General features: G+C 41.5%; 2 protein-coding genes across 5 annotated transcripts in view; one reads left to right on the top strand and one right to left on the bottom strand.

Annotated features, from left to right (window-relative positions):
* Nucleotides 1-233: 233 nt before the first annotated feature.
* fundc1 (FUN14 domain containing 1) lies at nucleotides 234-5,850 on the bottom strand. 2 transcript variants are annotated; one of them, XM_058082913.1, is made up of 6 exons: nucleotides 5,721-5,850; nucleotides 3,960-4,048; nucleotides 3,383-3,536; nucleotides 1,974-2,049; nucleotides 1,783-1,911; nucleotides 234-670 (listed from the first exon to the last, which is right to left on the bottom strand). In XM_058082913.1, the coding sequence occupies exons 2-6, from the start codon at nucleotides 3,976-3,978 to the stop codon at nucleotides 593-595; spliced, it is 456 nt and encodes a 151-aa protein (XP_057938896.1). In that variant the 5' UTR covers nucleotides 3,979-4,048; nucleotides 5,721-5,850; the 3' UTR covers nucleotides 234-592. The 2 variants fall into 2 exon arrangements, with proteins under 2 accessions (XP_057938896.1, XP_057938895.1); XM_058082912.1 differs by lacking the exon at nucleotides 5,721-5,850 and adding an exon at nucleotides 4,182-4,259.
* The window catches only part of kdm6a (lysine (K)-specific demethylase 6A), a 35,995-nt gene continuing 14,565 nt past the window's right edge, over nucleotides 5,090-26,519 (top strand). For 2 of the 3 annotated variants that reach the window (XM_058082876.1, XM_058082875.1), the window contains exons 1-11: nucleotides 5,090-5,629; nucleotides 5,782-5,845; nucleotides 11,344-11,452; nucleotides 11,561-11,610; nucleotides 11,722-11,780; nucleotides 13,935-14,055; nucleotides 21,243-21,297; nucleotides 22,760-22,794; nucleotides 24,489-24,582; nucleotides 25,818-25,944; nucleotides 26,062-26,160. In XM_058082876.1, the coding sequence (XP_057938859.1) occupies nucleotides 5,463-5,629; nucleotides 5,782-5,845; nucleotides 11,344-11,452; nucleotides 11,561-11,610; nucleotides 11,722-11,780; nucleotides 13,935-14,055; nucleotides 21,243-21,297; nucleotides 22,760-22,794; nucleotides 24,489-24,582; nucleotides 25,818-25,944; nucleotides 26,062-26,160 (980 nt within the window). In that variant the 5' untranslated portion in view covers nucleotides 5,090-5,462. Of the gene's footprint in view, nucleotides 5,630-5,781; nucleotides 5,846-11,343; nucleotides 11,453-11,560; nucleotides 11,611-11,721; nucleotides 11,781-13,934; nucleotides 14,056-16,495; nucleotides 16,667-21,242; nucleotides 21,298-22,759; nucleotides 22,795-24,488; nucleotides 24,583-25,817; nucleotides 25,945-26,061; nucleotides 26,161-26,519 lie in introns of those variants that run through there. The other variant, XM_058082877.1, reaches the window with a different exon arrangement.

The following is a 26,519-nucleotide window of genomic DNA, read 5'->3' as shown; positions in this document are numbered from 1 at the left end:
TTCATAGTGTATGAACAAGACTAGTTGTAAACGTCTTCCAGTGATCTAACTTCCATGCCGTTTGAATATTTATTTCTTCATCAAACAATACATTATCAACAATAGCCCCACGCTTCCTTAAACATGATGTTATTGCTTATTAAAAATTAATACCAAAATTAAATGGGGAATGGTTGAACTATCATCTAAATAGGACACAGAAATGTGCATGGAATTCAAGGCTTCACTTCAAATAGCATTTGTTGAATTTTTATTGACCTAATGCACTACCACAATTTGTCATTGTAACAATAAATAAAACTTGCATGATTGTCATTTTTATTTTTAGGTGGAATAATTTGGCCTGCAGTATGAAGTGGGTCTGTTCACCCCCTGCCACACAATGATAGTGGCTGGTTAATGTGGAGGTTACAGAAGTGAAGTAGACATCAAAAGGGGTGCAGCCGATGCAGATAAGACAGCTACAAGATCACCAGAGACATGCTGTCAACAACATTGATCATCTACTAAGCAATATATAGCGTTTTCCCCTTTTTTCCTCTACCAGGTCAAAAATGTTTTAGAGCATGGCGTCATTTTTTTCTGGCAGATCTTAGGATGCCAGACCGAGCAGGAAGCCTCCGACGAAGCCGCTTGTGACCACGATGTTTTTCTTCACAAATTCTGTGGACTGAGAAAAAATATATATATTTCAATTGAAGTACTATGGTATGTGCCACACTCATAAATGACCACTTGTACAAAAACATCATAAAACACATTTTGACAATAAATGTTATTTCCTCAACCAACTATGAAAATATTTAATTTATTAATATTGAATCCGGGCTCAGTGGTTAGCACGCAGACCTCACAGCTAGGAGACCTGAGTTCAATCCCACCCTCGGCCATCTCTGTGTGGAGTTTGCATGTTCTCCCCGTACATGCGTGGGTTTTCTCCGGGTACTCCGGTTTCCTCCCACATTCCAAAAACATGCTAGGTTAATTGGCGACTCCAAATTATCCATAGGTATGAATGTGAGTGTGAATGGTTGTTTGTCTATATGTGCCCTGTGATTGGCTGGCCACCAGTCCAGGGTGTACCCCGCCTCTCGCCCGAAGACAGCTGGGATAGGCTCCAGCAACCCCCGCAACCCTCGTGAGGAAAAGCGGTAGAAAATGAATGAATGAATATTGAATCCGGGCTGCACGGCGGATGAGTGGTTAGCGCGCAGACCTCACAGCTAGGAGACCCGAGTTCAATCCCACCCTCGGCCATCTCTGTGTGGAGGTTGCATGTTCTCCCCGTGCATGTGTGGGTTTTCTCCGGGGACTCCGGGTTTCCTCCCACATTCCAAAAACATGCTAAGTTAATTGGCGACTCCAAATTGTCCATAGGTATGAATGTGAGTGTGAATGGTTGTTTGTCTATATGTGCCCTGTGATTGGCTGGCGACCAGTCCAGGGTGTACCCCGCCTCTCGCCCCAAGAAAGCTGGAATAGGCTCCAGCACCCCCTGCAACCCGATAAGTGGTAGAAAATGAATGAATGAATGAATGAATATTGAATCCTACTTCCTGGAAATTCAAATATCACAGTCCGTCTGGAACCAACTAACCGCGATAAACAGGACAGGATTGTGTGTCTATACCAGCAGAGTCCATTATATAAGGAAATTCTACTTCCTGTGCATGTTGTAATCTCATAGTGAGTGTGAAGTAAGTAGAACTTGCACCATCAATTTAGCAGGCGAACCACACGAAACAAACCGAATACTTTGTAATGTGCATTTGGAAAACTCACCCTTTCAACTAATGTGTTCAACTCTGGACCTGCTTTGTCTGTGTTCTTCTGTATTTGCTTCTTGGCTTTGTTGACATCTTTCTCTACTCTTTTCCAGTCTACTTGGATGTAGCCACTGTTGTTTGCTATCTAGAGGCAAGACAGTAATGTGAGTAAAGGCTATTTTACACAAATTAACAAATAAATGATACCTGCAGCAACAGGAGTCCTCCCCCTACAGCAGTCGCAGCAACTTTCCCAACCTTCTGGAAGAGATAGCCTGCACACCTGAAATGTACAACACAACATTTTTCACAATACAATAATCCAATGTCACAGCTTCACAGGAGTGACTGTATTTTTGGCACTGAAAGCCTTTTAATCCGGTCGTTTAGGCTTTTTATGTGTGGATTGAGTTCCAAAATCTGTAAAAATGTTGTTGTGCTACTTTGGTAAGCGTCGCTTGACTTTCGAACCATTTCCCCGATGACACAGGGACGTAATACGTATGCTGGCAGCGATAAACCAATCACAGAACAACATGTATTTCGTACAACCTCTGCCACGCCTCCGGTAGGTTTACTACCGGTATGCTGCAAAACTACACAGCACCCATCTCTCCACTACAAATGATTTCAGAGCTTGCCATCATTCCAGGTGGATTAACAAATGAAGCCTAGCCAATGGACATTTGCGTAAACATGGTGTTCAAAGTGCCGTTTCAAGCGGCGCGAGAGCAATGGACAAAAGATGAACACACCTTTACCAAGACTGGGAAGCTCTAAAACTGTCAAACTGTGAATGGATTGTGGATGCTTGGGCTAAGGTATCTCCTAACTGTTGCCCGAGCTTTGGCGAAAGCCGCCATTATTGCTGAACAGCCACCTGACGACGAGATTGACTCAGACAATGAGAGGGAACTGAGCATGTCTGATGTGTTTAAATTAAACACTTTCAGCATAAAAATGGCTAAATGAATATGACTGAAAATTTATACATAAAATGAATATGTAGTATTCTACTCTCGTCACTAGGTGTCAATTGCAATGTTTGTCAATTGTAATGTTCGGGTCAGACACACAAGCACCAGACTTGATTGCCAGAACAGGTACAATAATGCCAAATAAAAACAAGCACTGATATGAATCACAACCCAGAACCCCCAACTTCACTTTGTTTGCCCATCACTCCATTCCTCGGAATTGGAAGATTGAGTAATAAGAACATGACATTTATGGGTGTCTATGGGGTGTCATTTCATGTCAATAGTACCCATCTATGGGCTTGGTTACATCCATGTTCACAGCAAAAAAGATCCAATAATGTTTACTATGATCAAAATGGGGCAAAACACACTGATGAATGGACATGATTGAATGTAGCCGAACACAAAGACACACACATGAAAAGACAGACGTATGTTCATGTTTCACATGAGCATTATGGTTGGGTAAAATCCCGGAAAAGTGCAGTTTTCCTTTAAAGAGACGGCATATAAAAAGTTCTGTGCTTATTTTCTATATCTATGAACCGTTCAGCCACAACATTAGGTACACCTGCACGACCTAACACAAGAGCAGAGAGCTGTATCAATAACTGTGCAGTTTAATAGCATAGTTACCATCCGCTCACTCCTCCTATGGCTATCTGTGTGGCAACAGAGTATTTCTCTGCCAGCGGGCCGGATGTCTTTCCAAAGAGACGGTTCCACCATCGCTGGCGTTTGGCGTACTCAGTCAAATCGACCACCTTGTCGTAGATCTCCTCCTCCAGATCTACGAATGCAAGTAGCATGCAACCATGGGTGAGCACCATTGGGATTGGCTTTGATGCAAAAACAATGACTGAGCAGGCACGATTCCACAAAGGTAGCTTTGTGGCGTTTTTTTACACACATGCGACGTTCTCACTTCCCACATACAACCAATATCAAAGCAGTTCGGTCCGTTGAGGTGTTTGATTCACTAAATGTTGTTGAGGCAAAACACTTCGTTAGCATCCTCACCAATGACCAGTCAAGTGGCTAGAAAAGTTAGCGACCATTACATAATCTTAGCTAACTTTTAAAGCAAAAGCAGGCTAGCAGTTATTAGACCTTATCTATCTATCATAACTATTCATGCAACTTTACTCATACCGAGTTGTATCTCCACGGGTAATGTTGCAAATAGGTGACATTAGCTCAACTGTCCGCTTACCCTTGTTGTGCTTCGCCATTTTGGATGAGGCTGCCCTGTCCTCCGTTGCCTTCACGTTCGCTGTGTCACTTGGGCTCTTTTGACATTCACTGTAAAAATACAAATCTTATATTATCTGTAAACACACGGCATCGACTAGCCTTTGAGAGTGATAATACAACTTAAAAGCAGAGTACACTTGTTTGCCGAGTACCAACTTTTAAACAACACGGTCGTACTTACAAACGTCATGTAAAAAAAAATAAGTTGCCCAAAAAAGCCAAAAGTCCCCACTTCACAAGAAGTAGTCACACGTGACGTCAATGCGCCATGGATTGTGGTTAATGTATGCATGAGCGCGTATATGACGTATTTAATTATTTAAGTCACGCAAAAATAAATACAGCATTAAAAACGTACTTTCAAAGTTTAAATATAAATAGGAAGCTAAAATATAATGTAAAGTGGAGACGTGTGTAATCTCTTGTAAATGACAGTTATTTCGACCAATTAGAAGCCTTAAAATACGGTTAAGTAATCCCACTGAATGCGGCAACACCAATCGTAAGTGTAGGATAGGAGCCGAAAGGCCGGGTCCGTTTTGTGCCATCTGCGTGTATGTTTGTCCGCGTGGCATTAATTAAAGATTACATTACTGTATAATTATAATAATATATTCGTGAGAACGTCATGTCGTCCCGAAGTCCCACACGTCCTCGGGAGACTGTCACGTGTGACGTCACATACACCGCGGTGTATTGTGGTTAATGAAGGCATTATAGGGAGGGTGTGACGTATATATTTACGCTACACAACTAGGAAACAAAATATAGATGGAATTGCATTGAAATCATAAAGTAAAGTATATATAAAATTGGCATTTGTGTTGTTAGACGCTTCTAATGGTGTTGTTAATTACGTCATCGCCAATAGCAAAATGGTTGCTCCCGCAGAACACCTCTTTAAATGACAGCAAGCCTGACCAATCAGCCACCAGAATGTGCGGTTACGTAATCACAATACAGGCGATGGGACCAATCCTTAGCGTAGGAATGTAGGGTGGGTCACCCTAGTTTTTTTGTGTATCGCCTGAGCGCGTGTTCGTCTGCGTGCTCGCCAAACGTCAAGCGGGGACAGGCACGTGACCAGGTTTGCCGAGTAGCCGATTGGACGAGGTCCGCGGAGGGCGTGGCCGACAGCGGCGGCGTGCGTTTTGCTCCAGTGTGACACAATTACAACAACTTTGAGCCGATGCTTGGGAGAAGTTTATATCAAATTGTTAAACAAATTAAACACATTCAAAAAATAGGCAGCGTTGCATCCACTCCATGCACACATCGGCGCCGGGATACGCGCTTTACAATGAGCGCAAGCGTGGAAGCTAACTTGAAGGACTCATTTCCTTGAGGATTTGGCAAGAAAAGTACGCTACGCCCCGACGTGCTAGCGTCGCTGCGAACAAGGTGCTCCTTTACTTGTATTGTCTCTCCGGCCGGGGCCCGCTGATCTTCCAACATATCCGGCATGAAATCGTGCGGAGTGTCGCTCACCACCACCACAACCACCGCGGATTCTACTGCTGCTGCTGCTAATGACGGGGAGAAAATGGCGTCGGCAAAAGCGAGTGAAATCGAGGAGGACTTTCCGACGCTTACGCCGCAAGAGAAAGAGAGCCTGCTTGGAATTGACAGGTTAGACGCCAATGTGCTGCGGACACCTAATTTTTCTTTTTAATGTGTGCTGCATATAACAACAAAAAGCCCTAAAATAATGCACCCTCACCGCCACCTTCAAGTTAACGCGGAACCGCCTGTGTTGTCTTCTTGTCCTCTCCACTTTGCAGCTCACTCTTTGGATTTCATAGGCTTCAAGAAGATGGCGCCAGAACGAAGGCCTTACTGTTAAAGGTATGCCTCTCTTCCATAATCATTTCCTCTCCTTCGTAGAGCACAGGAGATAAAAGTAGCAGCTTCTCTGCTGCTAATGCTGCTAATGTTGTTAGCCGCGACGTGCACAATGACGTCCATTTGACCGACTTATGTGCAGCCTCCACTAGTTTATATATTTACATATACTCCAAATTAACGTAAACACACTTACGTGGGTAGAATAAAGTATTAATTCCCCAGCAAAATGTGCTACCATAGTGCAATACCAATCCCTCAATTGCAGAGTTAAGTTACATTAAACATGATTTCCAATGCAATACAAGTTCTTTTTTTGCACGACAAATAGAAACGCATGTATTGCAAACTCAGGTATACTTTGCTTGTTATTAACATCAGCAGTGTGCATTAGGGATTTGACTTAAAGACGAGGACGTCAACAAATGCGAGCCCGCTGTGATTCAAAGTAAAGCAACTAAATACATATATCATATATACATTTAAATGTGCATATGCATGGAAATAAGATGTATTAACTCACATCCCCTTACAGTTAACGGCAGTTTACATTTGTGCGTCAGCTCCCTCCTGCTAGCATGTAGCCGCTACCGGTGTAGCTATTGCCATACTCACAGACTTAACCATATTACCATTATTATTATTTACATTATGATGCCATAAACACATAAACAACAATCAATTTAATGCGTTATCTGCAATAATGACCGTTCGTTTTGGACCAAGATGGCGGAGACAGGCTAGGACGAAAACACTTAGCATGCTAACTAGCCACGCTAGCGGCTCGGATAATCAGGTTAGCTAAAAAAAAGGATAATGACAAAAGGCATTGTTTGTTGTAACACAAATTGCTGTGGAACACTGAGTGTTTTTGTATACACCGAACCACGCAGTGTATATGCAGGTGGAGAGGCACTGGCTCGACGTATGTTTGCCCTCAACATGTGGTTGGTTTGTGGGTTCCTCGCTGCAGGGCGAACGTGTTAAGATTATTTCATGCTATTTCCTGCGTTAAATGCCATTATACTGTCATGTTTCTGCTTGTGACTTTTCCACCAAATCCACCTGGAATTACATCTCACTTTTTATGATAAATATATAGAAATATTGAAACGAATGGAATGTAGTGTAAATACAGAGAGAATTTCTTCCAGGGTCAAACTGTCACCCTCATGTAAACTGTACTGCACAGGCAATGTCACGTGTCAGGTGTACAATAGGGCAACTACAGTTGTTAATAATAAGTAATTGGTGTGTTGTTAGGTTATCCCTGGTTTCATGTGGTTTCACTTTCACCTTGAAAATGGCAGACAGAAACTGTATTTTCGAATGTACGAATTGTGTATCTAAATGTGATTAAGGCAGCAATTGAATAGTTTGTTTTCTGGGGAGCTAAAGACTTACCTCACGGTCACTGCTTCTTGGCTCTTGTCATTCCATTACCACCTTTTCACTAACAATGCTCAGTTTAGTGCCAGATTTTCCAACATTCATCCGATTATATCAAATATTCAATTTTAAATTTACTGTTTGCTGATGGGGTGGCACAGCGTTGGAGTGGTTAGCGCGCAGACCTCACAGCTAGGAGACTAGGGTTCAATTCCACCCTCGGCCATCTCTGTGTGGAGTTTGCATGTTCTCCCTGTGCATGCGTGGGTTTTCTCCGGGTACTCCGGTTTCCTCCCAACTTCCAAAAACATTAATTAACAGGTTAATTGGCGACTCCAAATTGTCCATAGGTATGAATGTGAGTGTGAATGGTTGTTTGTCTATATGTGCCCTGTGATTGGCTGGCGACCAGTCCAGGGTGTACCCCGCCTCTCGCCCAAAGACAGCTGGGATAGGCTCCAGCACCCCTGCGACCCTCGTGAGGAAAAGCGGTAGAAAATGAATGAATGAATTAATGAATGTTTGCTGATGACCATTAGCAGGTAACCACTTGAGGGGGGTGAGTGTCTGCAGCTCTGAGCAGAGGCGGGCTAGAGATGACCCTCAACCCCTGACAAATTGCATCAGAGTAGTTTTCCTGCGTGACTCAAGATCATCACACAGAGTTACGATGCCACCCACTAAATGGAGTTTTAATGACAAGCTACATTTCATAAAGTAGATAGTACCATTATAATTAGGGATGTTGTGATTCAATCATCGGGATCGGCAGCCTTACTGTGTATTTTTGAAGGTTGGATAATATCGGCTTCTGCCAAGAGGCCCGGGCCAATACGGTTCGTAGCAAAGGGCTACATACCAACATGCTAGGTGCGTTAAAGCGCCTAAAAGCTGGTTGCCACTTGACTGCCACCACCCGCATGAAGAAGAAAATGCAACATTACCATGCAGACATATTTACAGTGTACCGTCAAGAAGTTAGTTTAATTTTGGACTTTGAATATTAGGCTCCATATGTATTTCCCCATCATTATGCCCGGAGGGCTGTCATGTTATGGGGAGCTGGTTAACTGCTGGTTAATACTATGGACCGCCAATAAATTACTAGTGATATAGTGATATATTCTAAATCACACCACAAATTGATATGTAACAATGTTGCAGTAAATGATTAGCCCTACCCATAAAAGGCTACTTTTTCCAGTTTTATCTTTTTTTTTTTTCCCAGTTTTTACCTCACAGTTTGTTGTAAAAGCCAAACCGTCATTCTGTGTAATGAAGTAAATTCAGCAATATTTTGGTTGCATTTTTAATACTTTGATAGCCATATTAAATTTTACAAATCCATGTTTGAAACAAAAGCCTATTATTATTATTATTATTAATTTTTTAAAAGGATTGGATCAGCAAGACTAGATTGGCTCGGAAGCCCAAAAATGTGGATCAAGACATCCCTAATTATACTGTGTGTGAACAAGGACGAACAAGTAGTGCCAAATCTACATATTTAATAAAATGTATCTTGTATTCAAAATGTATCTTGGGTGATTCAAATTTATTTGTGGCGGGAACATATGGGAAACAAGTCTTCTCTAACACATCTGCTACAGTCTCTCTCATATGTCTCGGCTGTAATGGCAATGAAGGTATCCAATGATCCCCCACCCCACTTCCCCCCAAAAATATATATGTGCATTTTGTTAGTTGCTGTTTTAGAATCCACTTTAATGCTGCCATGCTTTTATTTTGAGGATTACTTTGTCCTGAACAGGATGTCACCTTGTGCACATTTTAATGCTGTGTGTGTATGGACATCTTTTGGCTTGCCCTTTACTTCTGTCTGCCATTCCTCTCTACAAACGGTCTTTAAAAGCAACGCAACAGTCCTGTCATATCAGTTACTATTACTGCACAGCAAACTTCTCCTTTTTTTCACCTCTTCCCCTTTCTGGGTTTTTTTGGTATGCTGTGTTAAAAATACAGGTGGTCCTCATCTTGGGTATGAATTACGTCCCTGAACTATGATATAAAGCGAGTTTTCATATAAGCTAGATGTTATACCTACATTATTATACTTATCGGGGCCCTATTATGCTTTTTTCACTTTTCTGACCAGTAAATGTAGTTCAAATGTCGTATTCTCATGTTAAACGATGCCAAAGTTTCAGATAATGAGGTTTGCACATTTGGAAGTGAGCCCTGTTTCAAAAGGCGTAGACTTCCATATATGGTTCATAGTTAGGAAGCACTTTGGGCGTGTGACCAATCACAGCGCAGTGGGCATCCCCGCATTAGGGCTGTAGGTGGAATAAATTAAAACTGAACGTTTTGGCAGGAAGCACAAATCAAAGGAAATAGAGCTGGAATAGCTGCTAAATCTAAAAAGTTATCTGTGAGGGTTATTGTGTGTAGCTGCTCTATAGGAGACCACAACTCAATGCAAAGGGTTGACAAATGAGCATAATAGTTCCCCTTTAAATTAGCTACTGTAATACAACCACTAAATTCATGAATTATGCAAAACAGCAATAAAAAGAGCGGGGAAAAACACTACACTGCTGAGTTATTACTGTTGCTTTCACAGGATGAGATGCTTTACCATACTCTGGCAGATTTTGTAGTATACTGTATTGACCGGGTAGTTATGTATAGACTTTTGTGATTTCCAGCTGTCTTTGTGATGGTTACAACAGTCAAGCAATTGAGACAGTGTGGGCAGTATTGAGCACACTGTGTATATTTCTGTGGTACACTGAGCTGTAACTGGTTCTTGAGCAAGAATTGTCTTGACCAATTCTCGAGTGATACTTATTTTGACAAAACAAAATTAAGTTTTTAATGCATTTATGGGAGCGCCTACATAACTATGAAATGCAATAACATTGAACACAGTAAACCGAGGACCACCAGTAATACGATTAGGGATGTCCTGATCCACATATTTTGTCATCCTCTTTTTTCTCTTCAATGCAGTAGTAGTTTATTGACGGCCCCTAGTATAATCAACCAGCAGTTAGAGTGGCACATCCTGTGCGAGCTCACCACATCATGACACAGCTGTCCGGGCAAAGTGAGGAGGAACTACCGCTCTAGCTGCGGAGCCTAATATTCAACGTCCAAAGTGAAACTAACTTCACCATGGTACACTGCGTACATGTCTGCCTGGTGGTGTTGCGTTTTCTTCTTCATGTGGGTGGCGGCAGTTGAGTGGCAACTAGCTTTTGAGGTGCATTACCACAAGGTAATGCAAGGTTTGGCCCTTTGTTATGAACGTGACACAGCAACCGGATTAGCTCGATGTCATGGCAGAATACGATATTATCTGATCTTCAAAATATATTTGATCGGCAACTGATCCCAATCCTTAAGATCAGACATTCCAAGATACTATGAAGTTTTACTCGCTTATTATAAGATGCTTTCCCTAGTGTTACTGGTGTTACTGTGAGATGACTCTCTAATGGCTCAAAATGACCCTTCTGTTGCTCTTTGCCATACTTAGTTGACTTTTAGCACCTTTTTATCCATCCATTTTCTGTACCGCTTATCCTCACGAGGGTCGCGGGCATACTGCAACCTATCCCAGTTGCCTTTGGGCGAGAGGTGGGGTACACCCTGGACTGGTCGCCAGCCAATCACAGGGCATATATAGACAAACAACTATTCACGCCACACTTTTAGTCCATTATAATTCCCCATGGTGTAGTAAATTTCCACATTTGTACCTAACTGGTCTGACACCACTTACATTTTAACAGTTTTCTGGCTGCCCTGAAATGGTATTTTTTTTTTAAACAACTTCCAGAGTGGGAAAATATGACAATGCCTTATCGTTGCTGTGTGGACAAACAAAACGTTACTTTCTGAAAACAATGACGTAGCCGCCCCGTCACCATCACAGACCATACTGTAAGTGAGCGGCTGTGTCCTGGTCCAAAAAAGCCAACATTGCAACTGACTTATTAATTATTTTAATAATCGATCAGTTTTGTGATAAATCGCTGAATTTGATTTCCCCCTCTACATCGTGTTTCAAACATCACTCCCTCATTCTATTGCGTTTTTTTGGTGTTAGCGCCACTAAAAGTGATATTATTGACTTTACCCTGCAGGCTGTTAGCTGCTATAACGCCCTCATCCTGAAAGCAGAAGGGAAAGTAGATGCTGACATTTTCTGTCAGCTGGGCCACTTCAACCTCCTGTTGGAGGACTATCCAAAAGGTTAGTGTTGCACATGTTCTTTAATGTGTTTTCTGCTCAAATATGCTGTATTGTCTGTATATTTCAACATGTCCTGTTGTTCATTTGCTTCTATGTTCTTATTCTTAGCATTATCGGCATACCAGAAGTACTTCAGTTTACAGTCGGACTACTGGAAGGTGGGTGATTGATGATCTTTTAAGAAGCTCAACCTAGTCCACCTTGCTTTGAAAAGGGTTTGCTTAGTGAAACATGTTGCCCAATTATAATTGCAATATTTTTCCTTCCAGAATGCTGCCTTTTTATACGGGCTGGGCTTGGTCTACTTCCATTACAATGCATTTCAGTGGTAAGTACTTGTTTATTTTTGATATATTTGGATATCTTTGATATGTGTATTGTAATGCATTGTAATGTGCACTAACCAAGAGAGGACACTATATTTGGTGGTAGTTTAATTGTGACCAATGTCAAACTGCAAGCTTGGAAACAATAGCGTGTCTCCAGGAAAGAGAGGCAGTTTTATCAGAACTGTCCCAACATGTCATTAAGGAAAGATCAAAGACCACTAAATACTTCTTGATGTGGTTTTGAATTGACTGATAAGAAGAGCATTTTTGAGGAAAATGGGAGTGCACTAGTTGAATTAGCCGCAACTAGCTGGCACTGCAATGCTGTCATTGAAGCAGGAGTTTAGAACATTCAGTCCCATCTCATTATAAAAATAAAATATATAATTACATATACATAGGAATTCAACAGGAACTTGTTCATTTGCTGCCATACAACACCATACAATAGCATCACTATTTTCCGAGCGGAATCTGTACTATTATTATATGTCACTGTTCTGTGTAGAGTAGAGGCAACAGCGGCAAATTCTGGCAAAAGACAGCGGCAATAGCAATAGTCTTATTTGCATGTTCCATTTGCATCTTACATTTTTAACAGTGAGCGTTAAAATGCCATAACAGAACCGCATTGCTTGCAGCCTTGGTTCCTCTTTTAGCTGCAGTCTGTCTCACACTCTGTGACACCATCCGCCAGAATTCTCTTTGCCAGCGTGGGTGGAATAGGGCGATAGCGGAGCACACATAGCGATGGAGGAGTGGGAGGGGCCCTGTAGAGAGTAGGTGGAGGGAATTGGGAGCATTGAGTTCAAAGTGTGTGTGCGCGCGCGCATGAACGTGCATATGAACCCCCTGAGCTCTGGAAGCATCCTGCTGTGGAAAGTGAGAGAGTTTATGGAGACAATTTCTTATTTTGCAGGTAGTTTATTGTGTGCTTATTTATAATACTAGCTATTCTTATTGGGTCGCTTGTGTCAACATTGCAAGCTGCTGCTTTAAAATGGAACTGAAAAAAGTCAAATTTGAAACATGACATGTGCATGTGTGCTGTTTCATGTATGGTTCCCAACACCCTTATAGAGCATACAAAGAGTGCACTTTTTCCTGTATGGCCGCAAGAATCAACGCTGGTCTGTAAAACTTCAATGGTTTCGGTTTGACAGCTTGCCACAGTCTATGCGTGTGTTGTTTAATGAACATTACTTGTTTGCCAGGGGCCTTCGTAATTGTCTAATTCAGGCTGCTATTGTGAGCCTGGCCAATAGCACTCATTAGTAGTTGAAAAATGTACAGTTAATCCATGTGATTGCTATTGGTATTGGCCAGTCTCACTCATGGACGATCAGTAGCGGAATTGGCAGCATAAAACCCTGATCGGAGCATCCCCAGTGCATGTGTTGTAGACGGCAGCCTAAACGGGTCAGACGGTGAAGGGTAGTTTTTGATTGGCTGGGCAGTTCAGATTCAATGTGCTAGCTACATTTGTTGTGATGTGTCTCTAATGTTATGCAATACAGTAATTTAGTAATGCACGATTTAGGGGAAAAGTGAGCAGTCAGCGAGGTGTCTAGTTGGTTCATAACAATGCGCCGAGGAAAGAAGTCTCGATAGTGTTTTAAATCATCAAAATACGGCAAGATACTGCAACTATTACATGTTATTATCAATGGACATGTTAACACATGATCACAGCGTGTATAGCAAATTATTTTTTTAGAGGGATTCATAGTCGAAATAGGTGTATCCCAATGACAGCATTGTAAGCTAGCTGAAATTAACTTGTTTTCCTGTGTTATAATGCACAGAAAAGGGTAATAGTGTTCATGTTTCACATAAGGATTGTGAATGATGTGCAGTTTAGCTTTTTAAAATGTATAATCGATAATCTCTGAGTGACAGCTGGTTACTTAAACTCTCATCTTATACTTCAGCATATCCATAACATTGCTATAAGCTTCTCACCTTGGGGATTTGGACCTTAAATCCATCTGAGTGTACCATCAGACTGATGGTACAGTGCTGATATATTGTGAATGGTGTTGGAGCACTGAGTGTATATCTCTTTAAAGGAAGCTGCTATGTTCACACCATAATGTTTACCAGTGCATAATCAACAGTCACAATCAACTAGTTTTATCTTCTTTTTTCTGTAGGGCAATCAAGGCATTTCAGGAGGTGCTCTACATTGACCCTGGGTTCTCTCGTGCTAAAGAGATTCACCTGCGACTGGGACTCATTTTTAAAGTCAACACAGACCACGAGTCCAGCTTAAAGGTACAGTGGGCTAATTGTGCCATTCTCTTACAGTGCTCATGACACTAAAATTTTTTGAAAAAAGCAACAATAAAAGTATTAATAAACCATTTTTGTCATAGTGCCTGCCGTCATCCGCCTGTAAACAACTACAAAATAAAAGTCAAATGAAGTCGTAATTATCAAACGACTTCTAGCAAGTTTTCTGAGCTGTGACATCACACGGCGGGCACTTTCTGGCAACCACACTCATCAAAACACAGCAATGGAGACACAGCAAAGCGAAGAAAGAGAAGTATTCACAATAATAACGCAATAATAACATTCACCGATATTGTGTTGTGATGAGTAGTTATTAATACATTGTCGTACATTTCGATATAACAATTTTTCATTATTTACAGAATAAAAACTGTCAGCTCGCCCTATATCACATTTGGAAGCCAGAGCTGCAAAGCAGTTCATTGATCACCTGGTATAACAGGCATTAAAAAATCGGCCACAAAAGGTACATTGAAACACATTTCAAAAAACAATTCAAGAAGTAACTCATGGTAAAACACAAAGGTGGTTTCTGCGTTTTTGGGAGCAGTCACATCCATAACTTGTTTTCTGCATGTAAAAGTATTAATTGTAAACACGCTAAAAACAGTGTATATAAGACACACTGGACTATAAGTCGCATTTTGGGGGGGAATTTATTTCACAAAATCAGAGAAAAAGAACAGACATTTCATCTTGAAAGGCAAGTTATAATAATAGGCTAACAGGCTAGATAGGTGTTAACTTGAATAGGTGGTCGAACTGTCTGACTTCTGTTTGACTTTATCTGAGAATGCTATGATTTCCTGTCCGGTCGGACAAGAGGCCATTGTCAGCTCCCAAATGATCGTACAATTGGACACATTTCTGGCATTTGTTTTCTGTGATATTGATCTTGCAGCATTATGACATGAAATCAATATTATACTGTGGGAAAAGTGTCTACACAGGTCCCTAAGAGTGACCCACAGGAAATGGGGTGTAAGAGTGAAGGTGTCTGAAAGCTTTGGCTGTGCTTTATCGAGCAAAGCGTGCGGCACGAGCTGCACGTCCTCACTCATAAGCACTGGCACACAGCCAGCATCACACACCTTCACACACATTCACACTGTGTGGCTGGCCCACTTATCTACCACATGGGATGCATTGGACGCAGAAGAACAAAAACTCAGGGAATGGAGATTAAATTCTGTTGTTGTTGATCCTGCTGGAGCCAATTCAAAGGCATCGGACTGTCGGGAGATGATGGAAACGTATTTAAAGTGCACTTGGATTATGTACTAAATATGACCACATTGTACTGTGCACATAAATATATACACACACGCACACTCACTGACTTCCCTCTATTAGCTAATTTAAATAAAATGTATATTTAATGTTTTATAACTTTGCACGCATAACCCAAGCATGATGCGTTTAACTGCAAATTAGAACTTAAAATAATGAGCAGCTGTAGCACTACTAGATTATTTTTTATTATTTTAAGTTTGCACTAAAGGAACTACAGTTCTCATGATGCTTAGTGCGGCATACTAGGAAGTAGTGAATTAGTCCAAAGTGCCCCAAAATAGATGCGAGTATGACATGTATTGATAGTCGTCTACAGCTGTTAGATTTCAAGGTTTATAATGTACTAAACGTGCGGTTTGAATGCTCCCGCACGCACTGCTACTTCCATATTACGTTTATTATTGTTCACACTGATAGACTTCTGGATGACCAGAGAAAAAGCTTTTCTCTAAACAAAAAGCAATTTCATCACTTTTTCATCCCATGACACCCCTAGTTTTGAAACAGGAGGCCTTGAACGACTTCTCTTTGGAACTATCAGTATCCACAACTCCAGCTAGCCAAATACGGGCTGCGCTGTTTACGAAGAAGACCCGTAACTATATTGCAAGGCAGTTACAATTCGATCCTTCACTTAATGTGTACTGTGCCTCTGTAACATTACAAAAAGTTCAATTTTCAATACATGCACCGTTCCAATCCTAACTGCTGCACATTCTTGTATTATTTTACTCCTATTAGACAATGATTTCACTAAAACAGGAAGTGAACAAACTCTGTAATTGCTGAGATATATGGAGGGTGAGACTAAAATTAACTAAAAGTCTCCTTCCTACCCCTTGTGGAATTATGCCAGTTTTACTTCATGTAACTTGTTAGGCACGACCGAAACAATGACGTTTAATGAGGAATATGCATTTTCATATGTGCATGAGATGTCTATGCATAGCAACAACAGCTGAGAAAGAAGTTGACGATGCAATGGTGATGGTAGTGTCATCTCCTTTCTCTCACTCCCTGCACTCACCACTGCAGCCGTCTGCTGAATAGTAATCACTGACACCAGAGGGGGGAGGGTGGGAAAGGGAAGTAAGACAGCAGTGAGAGAGAGAGAGAGGGAGAGAAAGAGAAGGAGAGTGAGTGGCAAAGATATGAAGAGGGAGGTGGAATGTCAAGCTAACAGCCAGTGCCGCATTATCTGCCAAGTGTGAAGGAGCGAGGAAGGTGTGCATCCTTCTCAGGAAGATGCGTGAGGGCTTACAGAAGGAGGCTGCAGACGAGCCGCCGCATTGTATAGGTAATGCTATTTTTGATTTTGACCGGTAGTGTTATGCCGCGCTTTAGTATATTTAAAGCCGGCATGCTGCACGTGTGAATCGCCGGTGACCCTCCCAGTGTCTGTCTGGCATTGATCATATAGTGTGGCTGCCACCACCTTTTATTTCAGGGATCCAGCATTTTGACTTACTTTAGTAACTAGTGTTACTAAACTAGTAATTTTTATTGTTCATGCTTCTGCTGCCTGGCTGACATGGATGCAGTACAGTCTGTTCTCACAAGTCTTCAAATGACCCAGATACTGCAACTGCATTCTCTTTTTAATGCATGCTTGCGTGACTCCACTGCAACATAGGGCCGTCACCTTGGAGTCGCCTATAGGAGACAGATCTATCAGACATCCCGATGGGAAGTTAATATGTTCACGGCCCGACTGACGATAACACAAAGCAGACTATATGCCCACTTGTAAGGAGAGTACCAGGAAGAGGCTACATATGTGGACGAAATGATACACATACAAGGATGCTTGAAGGATATTCTCATTGATTCAGGTCATTGTATTCGCAGGGCATTGGCTCAAATGCAACTGAACTGTTCAGGTTATCTTAGAAGATGTTTTGCCTCTTATCCGAGAAGCTCAAAGATTTGGTAGGATAGCTCTTGTTCTGTGCTGCACCACAAAGAGTGAAACTGTTCTTGTCTTGACATGCTTCTACCTTTTAGAGGATACATACTTTTGAGCATCCACCATCCCCTCAGACAAGAGCTGTCCTGTCTATGTAGTCAGACTAGAGCCGTCCTACCTAGTCTTTGAGCATGAACTGATGAAGCTTGCTCAAATGAAAGGGGAAACGTCTTTGAAGACAACATGAGGAGTCAGTAATTTTTGCAGCTTTTACTCTTCTAGGAAGACTTTGGAGTCGGGATTTGTGCCCATTTGTGTGGTCAGGAGGCTGCATGGTGAATAAGTGGTTAGTGTGCAGCCACGCAGCTAATAGACCCGAGTTTGATTCCACCCTCAGGCATCTCTGTGTGGAGTCTCCCCGTGCGTGGTGTTTTCTCTGGTTTCCTCCCACATTCCAAAAACATGCTAGGTTAATTGGCGACTCCAAATTGTCCATAGGTATGAATGTGAGTGTGAATGGTTGTTTGTCTATATGTGCACTGTGATTGGCTGGTGTGCCCAGTCCTGGGTGTACCTTGCCTCTTGCCTGATGACAGCTGGGATAGGCTCCAGCACGCCTGCGTCCCTCGTGAGGATAAGCGGTAGAAAATGAATGAATGTGTGGTCGGAGGCAGGGTTTCCTCTCATATATATATTTTTTAAACCTGTGGTGGTGGGCTGCATAGGGGGACGGACTTCTGCTGTGTTGTGCCGCTGCTGTTTTTTTTACTTATGTCTAAAATGTTGATCCTGCTTTTGTTACTTGACTTATTTAGTCCATTAGTACTGTGTGACTAGTGCAAAAGTCCTCAGTGGTGGCGGAGACCTCAGTGACGGTCAGCCAACTCACTGACCATCTGAAGCTGGCTTATTGACTTCATTCAAACTGTGGGCTGCAGCCAGGCAGAACCAGCAGAAAGTTAAATTCCTCCCATGTGGTCATTGCTCAAACGGTTGACATATTTGTTGTCAAACCATTTCACTGCAATCATCCCTTCAGCAGGCCAATAATCATCAGGTCTTTTTGTCCAATATCAAGGGAGCTCCACCAGTGTGGTTCAAATGTAACTGACAATCAAGGAGCTGTCCAATCTCGGAATCAGACCAAACCATGTGAAGAAGTTGTCACGAAAGACAGAAAGCTGAGGGTGTTTTATGGTTTTGCACAGTGTTGTCACCACTTTGTAGCTTCTGGTCCTGTTCACTGAGAGTAACACTTAAGTCACAGTTGATTCATTTTTAATCCAGTGATTCCAAATAACTGTCACCAGTATCCTCTGGGCGTATGGCCTGATAATCAGTATCCTTTATTATTTGGGTCCTCATTGCTGTCACTCAGATCTGCATCTGATGCTTGAGGATTTTCTGGTACCAAAGGCAGAAGAATATGTGGTCTTCAGTTGTGATAATTCTTATTTACCAATGTTTACTCTCCATTTTTACCCCAATAACTACTATGAACTCAAAAACTGATAAAAGTTACTGACTTTATAATTTATTTAACCTATTCATGATGTGCAAATGGTGACTGATGTTGTACCAGAGGAAGCATTTAGCTTTTAGGCACTGTCCCACTGCCATTGGTATCCCAATTGTCAAGGCCAAAAATGATTGTTGTTCATTTTGGTTCATTTGTAAGTCACTTGACATAACAATTTGCTATCAATAAGCAGTTTTCAATTTATGTGGAGCTCCACATCCAATAGCTGTGTACATCAACTAAGTAGTATGTTAGTGAAAATAGCTACATAGTTTTCATTATTCATACAATTATTACGTCCACTTAGCATTTGCTACAAAGTATTACAGATATTGTATATAAGAAATTAAAACGATTGTGCAAAAGACAATGCAGCCAAAGTCAAGGCAACAAAGTTTTCAGCAATGAACACATTTTCCAGTTTGACAAATGAAGTAGGAGAAAACACACAAGTAGAGTTCAAACAATAATAACAACATAATAACCCGCGACAAGTGAATGGAGAACATTTGATATAGATATAGGCACCTTACCGCGTAGTTAGATCATCCGTAATTGGAATAATAAAGATGAAAATTGCATTATATTTACATATATTTATACGTCTGTTTTTCCACCGAATCAGGACGGGCTTCATTGACTGATGTCATATGACATCTACAAAGTGACAGTTATGATGTAGGTGACAGGCATCCCACCCACACTACCATCACGATATACATACAAACACACAGACATTACATGCATTGCAAACCCTGTAATATTCATAATATGTTATGGTATAATATATTCTGTTACACCTTATCAGGTTTTAGATATCCATCCATCCATTTTCTATGTTGCTTATTCTGTCGCAGACATAAATGACAGAAAGTAATACGTAAAATGTTAAAGTGTTTACTGTAACTCTACTTTTTGCCCACCCTGTATACACATGGCCCCACACACCCACACACATATATTTTATCAGGGGTGTTCCGATCAGGATTTTATGCTGCCAATGCCGATAATCCATGAGTGAAATCGTCCGATACCGATACAAATACAGATCACATCCTGTACATGCAGTGTCAATGTTTTAATGGACTACCGGCTATATTAGGGGTCAAAAAGAGTTACTCATTTTTGTAACATTAATTTTCACACAAACAAAGCCAATATGCTTGTTTTACCAGAACAGGAACAAAAAGCTGGTATCCACAACTCACATTTTGTATTTCACTATGCATTTATTTCTAGTCTTCTCACATTATTAACTGAAAACCTGAATGAAAAGCAGGTTTATACACGCATCTGCTGCCTTCTGATCGTGTGATATCAGTGTGCACAACACCCGTTTCAAGCACGGTGCAAACCTCACTCGTAACACTCGTCGCGTGTCACACATCATTCGGAGTGTGATGCAGCCTCGCACAGAACGAAAGTTCCTCCTGCACTAAATGTGCTACATAGTGTCTGCATGCTCCCAAATCCGTACTGAGTTGGTACTCATCCCCAAATTCTGCCCACCCTGCCAAGTGTTCGGTCCCAAATGCAGCACCAATAGAAAGATTTTTTTTAAGCGCCACGCTGTTGAGATGTTTTTGAGGCATGTTTTGCGGAGTGCAAAACTTATATCACTCTCACAAAGACAGGGAGTCCCACACACAGCACCGATGCTTATTCTGAATGCTGCAGCGGGGGCGGATGGGATCAGCGTTTAAATTTATATTATTATAGATTATTAATTTGTAAATTATTACTGACTTAAAAGGTCACAAAAACAGAAATGGCATGTTTTCACAGCAAAATTTTTTTTTTAATCAAAATGCGCAAATTTACGGGATCACGAATTATGAATTGTAAATATGTGCGGAGGGCGGCATGGCGGTCTAGTGGTTAGCACTCAGACCTCCCAGCTAGGAGACCAGGGTTCAATTCCACCCTCGGCCATCTCTGTGTGGAGTTTGCATGTTCTCCCCGTGCATGCGTGGGTTTTCTCCGGGTACTCCGGTTTCCTCCCACATTTCAAAAACATGCTAGGTTAATTGGTGACTCCAAATTGTCCATAGGTATGAATGTGAGTGTGAATGGTTGTTTGTCTATATGTGCCCTGTGATTGGCTGGCACCAGTTCAGGGTGTACCCCGCCTCTCGGCCAAAGACAGCTGGGATAGGCTCCAGCACCCCCGCAACCCTCGTGAGGAAAAAGCGGTAGAAAATGAATGAATGAATGAATGAATATGTGTGGATGCACCATTTAAAAAATAAATAAATAAATAAATTAAAACTCAGAAAGATGGTGATTTCTCTTAACCACAATCAATAAATTTTTATGCCTGTTGCTCCACTCAGGTACCATAGCACAGTGTTATTAAATTCAATATTTGCGTTATATGTTGAGATATATTGATATGTATGGAAATAGTTTCAGATTTTTTTTGTCTTTTTTTCCCTTTTCTGTCTGCAGCATTTTCAGCTGGCGTTGATCGACTCAAACCTCTGCACTTTGTCCAAGGCTGAGAGTAAGTCGCTGGGCACTCATGAATATTCCTTTCTAATTAAATGTAACTATAAGAATAAATCAACATTGCATGTCTTGAGGAAATGGGGCTGTTATTCCTATCTATGCTGTAGTTTCCCGTGCTTGTCTCTCGCTGTCAGCCCAAAAAACTGTGGTTGCCAAGGAGACAACAGGAGGAGAGCTGCAAGATCTCACATGCACATTACACATTGCACGCACACCCTACTGTCCCTCTCTCATCTGTGCTCTGTGCTGGATGCAATCTGTACCCAGCAAGCATATATGTCATGCTTAGTTTTCCTCGAGAAAGTAAGGTATTTTGCCTCTCTTTCACATAGTATCCTGTTTTTGACCTTTCACCCACAAAAATACCTCTCTGCGACTGCAGGTGATGACATTCAATGTATTGTTAAACTGGTGCGGCAAACTTTTATTTCTGTGCGTAGCTCAGGATTTAGGACACATTTTGATTAATTTGAAAATTAAGATTATCATTCAAAGATCATTGTGTCATTTTATAACTTTGTAATGTCACATTTGGCATACTATAATCGCTATGAATCGCAGGGCGTCACCAGCTCATGCCAAGTGGTGTCAAAACAATTACACACAGCAATGCAACACATAGATAAACCAGAAGACACTACCAACGTATAATGCAGAATAATCAACTAATATGTGTATATGAGCTCTAACCATTTACAAAAAACGGCAAAGCACACTGGCAAACGGAAAGTACTGCCAGCAAAGCAACATGATATAGATTGTCTCTGTTAAAAAAGTACGTCAATAACCCCCCCCCCCCCCAACATATATATACATTATATAATGTATTGTTAAACTATTGTAGGGATGGGGTCGTATTTCAGCTGTGTAAATTAATGGTTATGACAAACTGCACGACTTACACGAGTTTAGATGATGCCATCCTACATAATACATACTACAAATCCTGAGTTACACAAACTACAGCAGCTCAGGAGGGACACTAAAGACATCACCGCTTCTTGGGCATTACAAGCTGCACCACAGCCTCAGTCAGCGTTGTCTGTCGAAAAGGAAGGTTGTGCTGCACATCCACACCAAACTGTGGCATTCGGCTTAACTATAACCTTTGCGCCTTCATTCATATTCGTGTCTGCTTGCTAACTGCTAGCACTCCGTGTAGCCCCGCCTCCACGAAGAGGCTTAATACTTGTGAGGAGGCTCGCTTTCACACGGCCACACTTTAGACATCCCCTGGTTTATCCCTTTCACCAGGAAGACTGAGTTATTGAACGAATGCATGCTTTTTCCTTGACAGCCTTTTCCTGACACCCTTACTTTCCCCTTATGTTCTGATGTAGCCTGCTGTGCCCCTGAGGTCTAAGTGTGAACATATTAACACTGAATTATTGTGTGTGTTCCCTTACTTAACATAAAAATACTAATTCTGATTTTATTGTTTTTTGTTCCCCACACAGTTCAGTTCCACATTGCTCATTTGTATGAGATCCAGGTAAGCCACACATCCCTTATATGCAAGTGAGGTCATTAAATGTATTTATGCTGGTCTCTGAAATGCAAGTACTAGTTTTGTTACTTAGTTAGGGCTGTCTTGAGTCAGAAATGTGGTCATTCCATCAAATCAGCTGTAATACAATAAGCCACTCTTTACAACATGTGAATAAATATTTGATAAAAAAATGTCTTTTCCCACCTCCCTTAAGCATTTCTCACTTGTGCATGAGTGGGCAGTTTCATTTACGACGCTTCTGCCAATGTTTCAGAAAGGGTGGGGCACAGTTTTAATAGTATTTGTTAAAGTTTTCATTATGTAATCACGCACACATACTCCTGATCAAAATTGTAAGAACAGATGAAAAATTGCAAGAAGTTTCATTTTGCACTGTGGATATTCTAAGGAGATCTTCAAAAAATTAAATGAGTGAGAGAAACATGAACATTGTTCGTTGAAGGATAAAGCATTCCAAATCATGATGGTGCCCCCTCCATTGTGCAGCGTGGAAAACATCTCGTTTGTAAAAATGAAAGCCATTATGAACGTCAAGGTTACATTTTTTCTCATTGGAGAATAAATCTATTTTACACTTTTTGATGTCCCATGTTTGATGCTCTCCTGAAAATTCCAAACGGGCTATTTTGTGGTGTTGAAGAAAACGAATCCTTTAAAGACATTTGTTCTTAAAACCCTTGCCATCTGGTTATTGGACTGCAGACTTGACAGACAGCCAGTTGGCTCCTCCGGCTCAGTGCCGGTGACATTTTTTGGGTCTAGCACTTGACTTTTGTGTTCCATAACCCTTAGGATTTTTTTTTTTAGAAGTTCAACAACAATCAATCAAGTGGGGCGCTTACCAAAGTAGCACTAAATCATTTTTACAGATTTGAACTGAAGCTTATTGGTCGTGTAGTTGTCCACATTGCGGGCGTATGTGCATCTGGCATGGCGTCCATTCCCGCTCAAGGCATTCATTCACAATTGGCATCATTCCAGGTCATTCCAAGTCTGCTGGGATGATGGATGATGAGATTTATTTGTGGATGGATTACATATGACAAATAGAGTGAATCATCAAGGTGTCAGCGTATAGCAGTTCATCTCAATTAGAACTTTTTTTTGTTTGCTGGAAGTCTATCTTTATTGAACTGGAGAAGAAAGAAACGACTCCCGAGCGCCTCTCATTTATTGCCCTCAAGTGTCACTACGGTGCTCACACAGGAAGAGTCCGGAACCAGACAAGAGTGGACGTGGCTTATTGTGTGCATTTGTGTGTGTGTGTGTGTTTGGGGGTGGGTGGGGGTTGACTCTCATTTAAGTTGATAAGGTGACTCTTCGCCTTTGAGAGCGTCTACTGATTGTGTGATGTGAGTTCAGTCGGGTCGTGGAGACAAAACAAAACGGTGGCTCACATTTCGCTGGTGTTGAGATGGACATCCAACACACAATCACACACTTTGAAAAGTGCCCAGACGTGTTGAGTCTAGTCTGACCCCCCCCCCCCCCCCCCCACACTACCCTCACACGTTTGTGTTTGTCCGGCTGGATGGTCATTACAAGTGTGAGGTCTTCTTTTTTTTTTTTTTTTGGTGGGTGGGTGGGGGGGTCTTTTGTCTGTGTGCTTTGTCTGTGCGCTTCATAAAACACATCCTCCTGTCTTGACTGGTCTCCTGTTTGGCTCTTGTCTGCAGAAGAAGTACCGAGCTGCCAAAGAAGCCTACGAGAGTCTCTTGCAGACGGAGAGTCTTCCTGCTCAGGTGAAGGCGGCCACACTGCAACAACTTGGTGAGTGTCCTTCGATTCTTCTTAATGTCTCTGGATTGTGTGCGAACACGATGCAGCATGTTGGGACATTAGGTGGCATGCTATATGAATTATATACATGTTTCCTTTCTGACTTTTTGGAGGAATTTGAAAGTATTCTATTTCTTTCTCATTAATGGCGGTAATTTTTTTGACGCATGATTAACGTGCACTACTCCTGTTTGACCCTCGGCCCACACCGTAGTTTGACTGAAGCACGCTAACTCTGTAGCCACAAGCTGGCCCAAATATTGTACAGAAATATTATTTTGATTGGTAAAGTTAGCTTCAAAGCCCTGGCAGATGGTTCTTGCAGCAAGACCAAAGTTATTTATTTCTACTGTCGCTGTGTTTGAGTTTTCACGGATTACAATAGAAGCGCTCTGTGATTCAGGGTGGGGACAAGCGCATATTGTTAGTTGCTCTAATAGAAAATGGGTTAATACTGACATGCTATTTTTTTAGGTTCATTTTTCACAGGAACAGGAAGTTACTGTGTACACATTCTAATATTATGAAATTGCAGTTATGTTAGTTATGTTGCTGTTGGTTAGCAATAGAAAAGAAGTTAACAACACAATTTTTTTTAGTGATTTTCTAATAAATTATACCTTTGGGTCTCAACTTTTATGTAAACAAAAGCCTTCGGTCATGTATGTTGTATGTTGACGTCCACTTAAACTTAAGCAGGCACTTTTTAGTAATGGTGAATGTATGAAACACCTTTTTTGATGCTTTTTATAACCTCAGCAACACTGAAGCTGCACACCAACACAGAGGACGTGATGGAAAAAAGTCATGACAACAATCACTTTTCATAACATATGTAGCCATTAAAGCTTGGCTATAATAATCTCACATATTGGTGTCAATATTCATGGCGCTCTTCTCTCAGCAACACAACTACACTAAAGACTGACAACCATCACCCTACCCCCGGCAGTAAAACACATTTCCAGTCTAGCCTGCCATGGTTGTTATGGCGACCCGTTGAGCTCACCACAGGTGTGTAGGGGAGGAATTGTCACAGGGAGGGGAGGTCAATGTTTGCATTTTGTCAACACTTTGGTACCTGTGGTGTATTTAGATTGAAAGGTCAGTTTGTTAATGCTGTTCTGTTTCGTAGCATTTATCATAGCCAAAGACACTCAGATGAGAGTGTACAAGATTAGACTGCTTGTCTTGCAAATAAAATGTTTTTCCTTGCTCTCTTCCAGGCTGGATGCATCACACAGTGGAACAGCTGGGGGACAAAAGCACCAAGGACAGCTATGCCATCCAATGTCTGCAGAAGTCTCTAGAAGCTGACCCAAACTCTGGCCAGTCCTGGTATTTCCTGGGCAGGTAAAATAACCACATAAAATCTTGGTCTGTGAGACAATTACGGGCGTCCAATGGTGCAATATTTTTGTATCTTGGCTGGTTTGCATTTGAGCTCCATTTTCACAACTAATCTTTCAGGTGCTACTCCAGTATTGGGAAGGTACAGGATGCCTTCATCTCCTATCGTCAATCCATCGATAAGTCTGAGGCCAGCGCTGACACCTGGTGCTCCATAGGGTGAGGAAGAATCTGGGCTTTACTCAGTCTGTTAGTCTGGGAATCGGATGGTTAAAATGTTGGATAGAGAAGACTTTTATTGTGCGGGTGTAATGCGTCATTGAATTTAATAGCATCATTAAACTGTTTAGTTTAAATCTTAACAGTGGTATTTGTGCAGTTGTATGACAGTCACGGAAATGTGACTTTTTTTGAATTTTGCCCATCATCCACAATCCTTATGTGAGGAAGAAAAACACGTCTTTCTCCATTCTGTGCATTCTCTCCGCCTTGTGCTCGTAGTTTGTAAGCAACATTGGACTTATAGGCTTTTTCGGAGCGAACACAGAGAACTAGGCCTGTCACAATAATGGATATGT

Source organism: Doryrhamphus excisus, chromosome 9 (genome assembly GCF_030265055.1).
Source record: "Doryrhamphus excisus isolate RoL2022-K1 chromosome 9, RoL_Dexc_1.0, whole genome shotgun sequence".
Taxonomy (NCBI): Eukaryota; Metazoa; Chordata; class Actinopteri; order Syngnathiformes; family Syngnathidae; genus Doryrhamphus; species Doryrhamphus excisus.
Note: the sequence above shows the minus strand (reverse complement) of the source record. Positions and strands in the feature narration are given on the sequence as shown.

Coding starts and splice junctions, on each gene's coding strand:
- fundc1 (XM_058082913.1), bottom strand. Junction 2,050..3,382: donor ATAGGAGGAGTGAGCGGATG/GTAACTATGCTA, acceptor TGTACATTTCAG/GTGTGCAGGCTATCTCTTCC. Junction 1,912..1,973: donor GAGGACTCCTGTTGCTGCAG/GTATCATTTATT, acceptor TCTTGCCTCTAG/ATAGCAAACAACAGTGGCTA.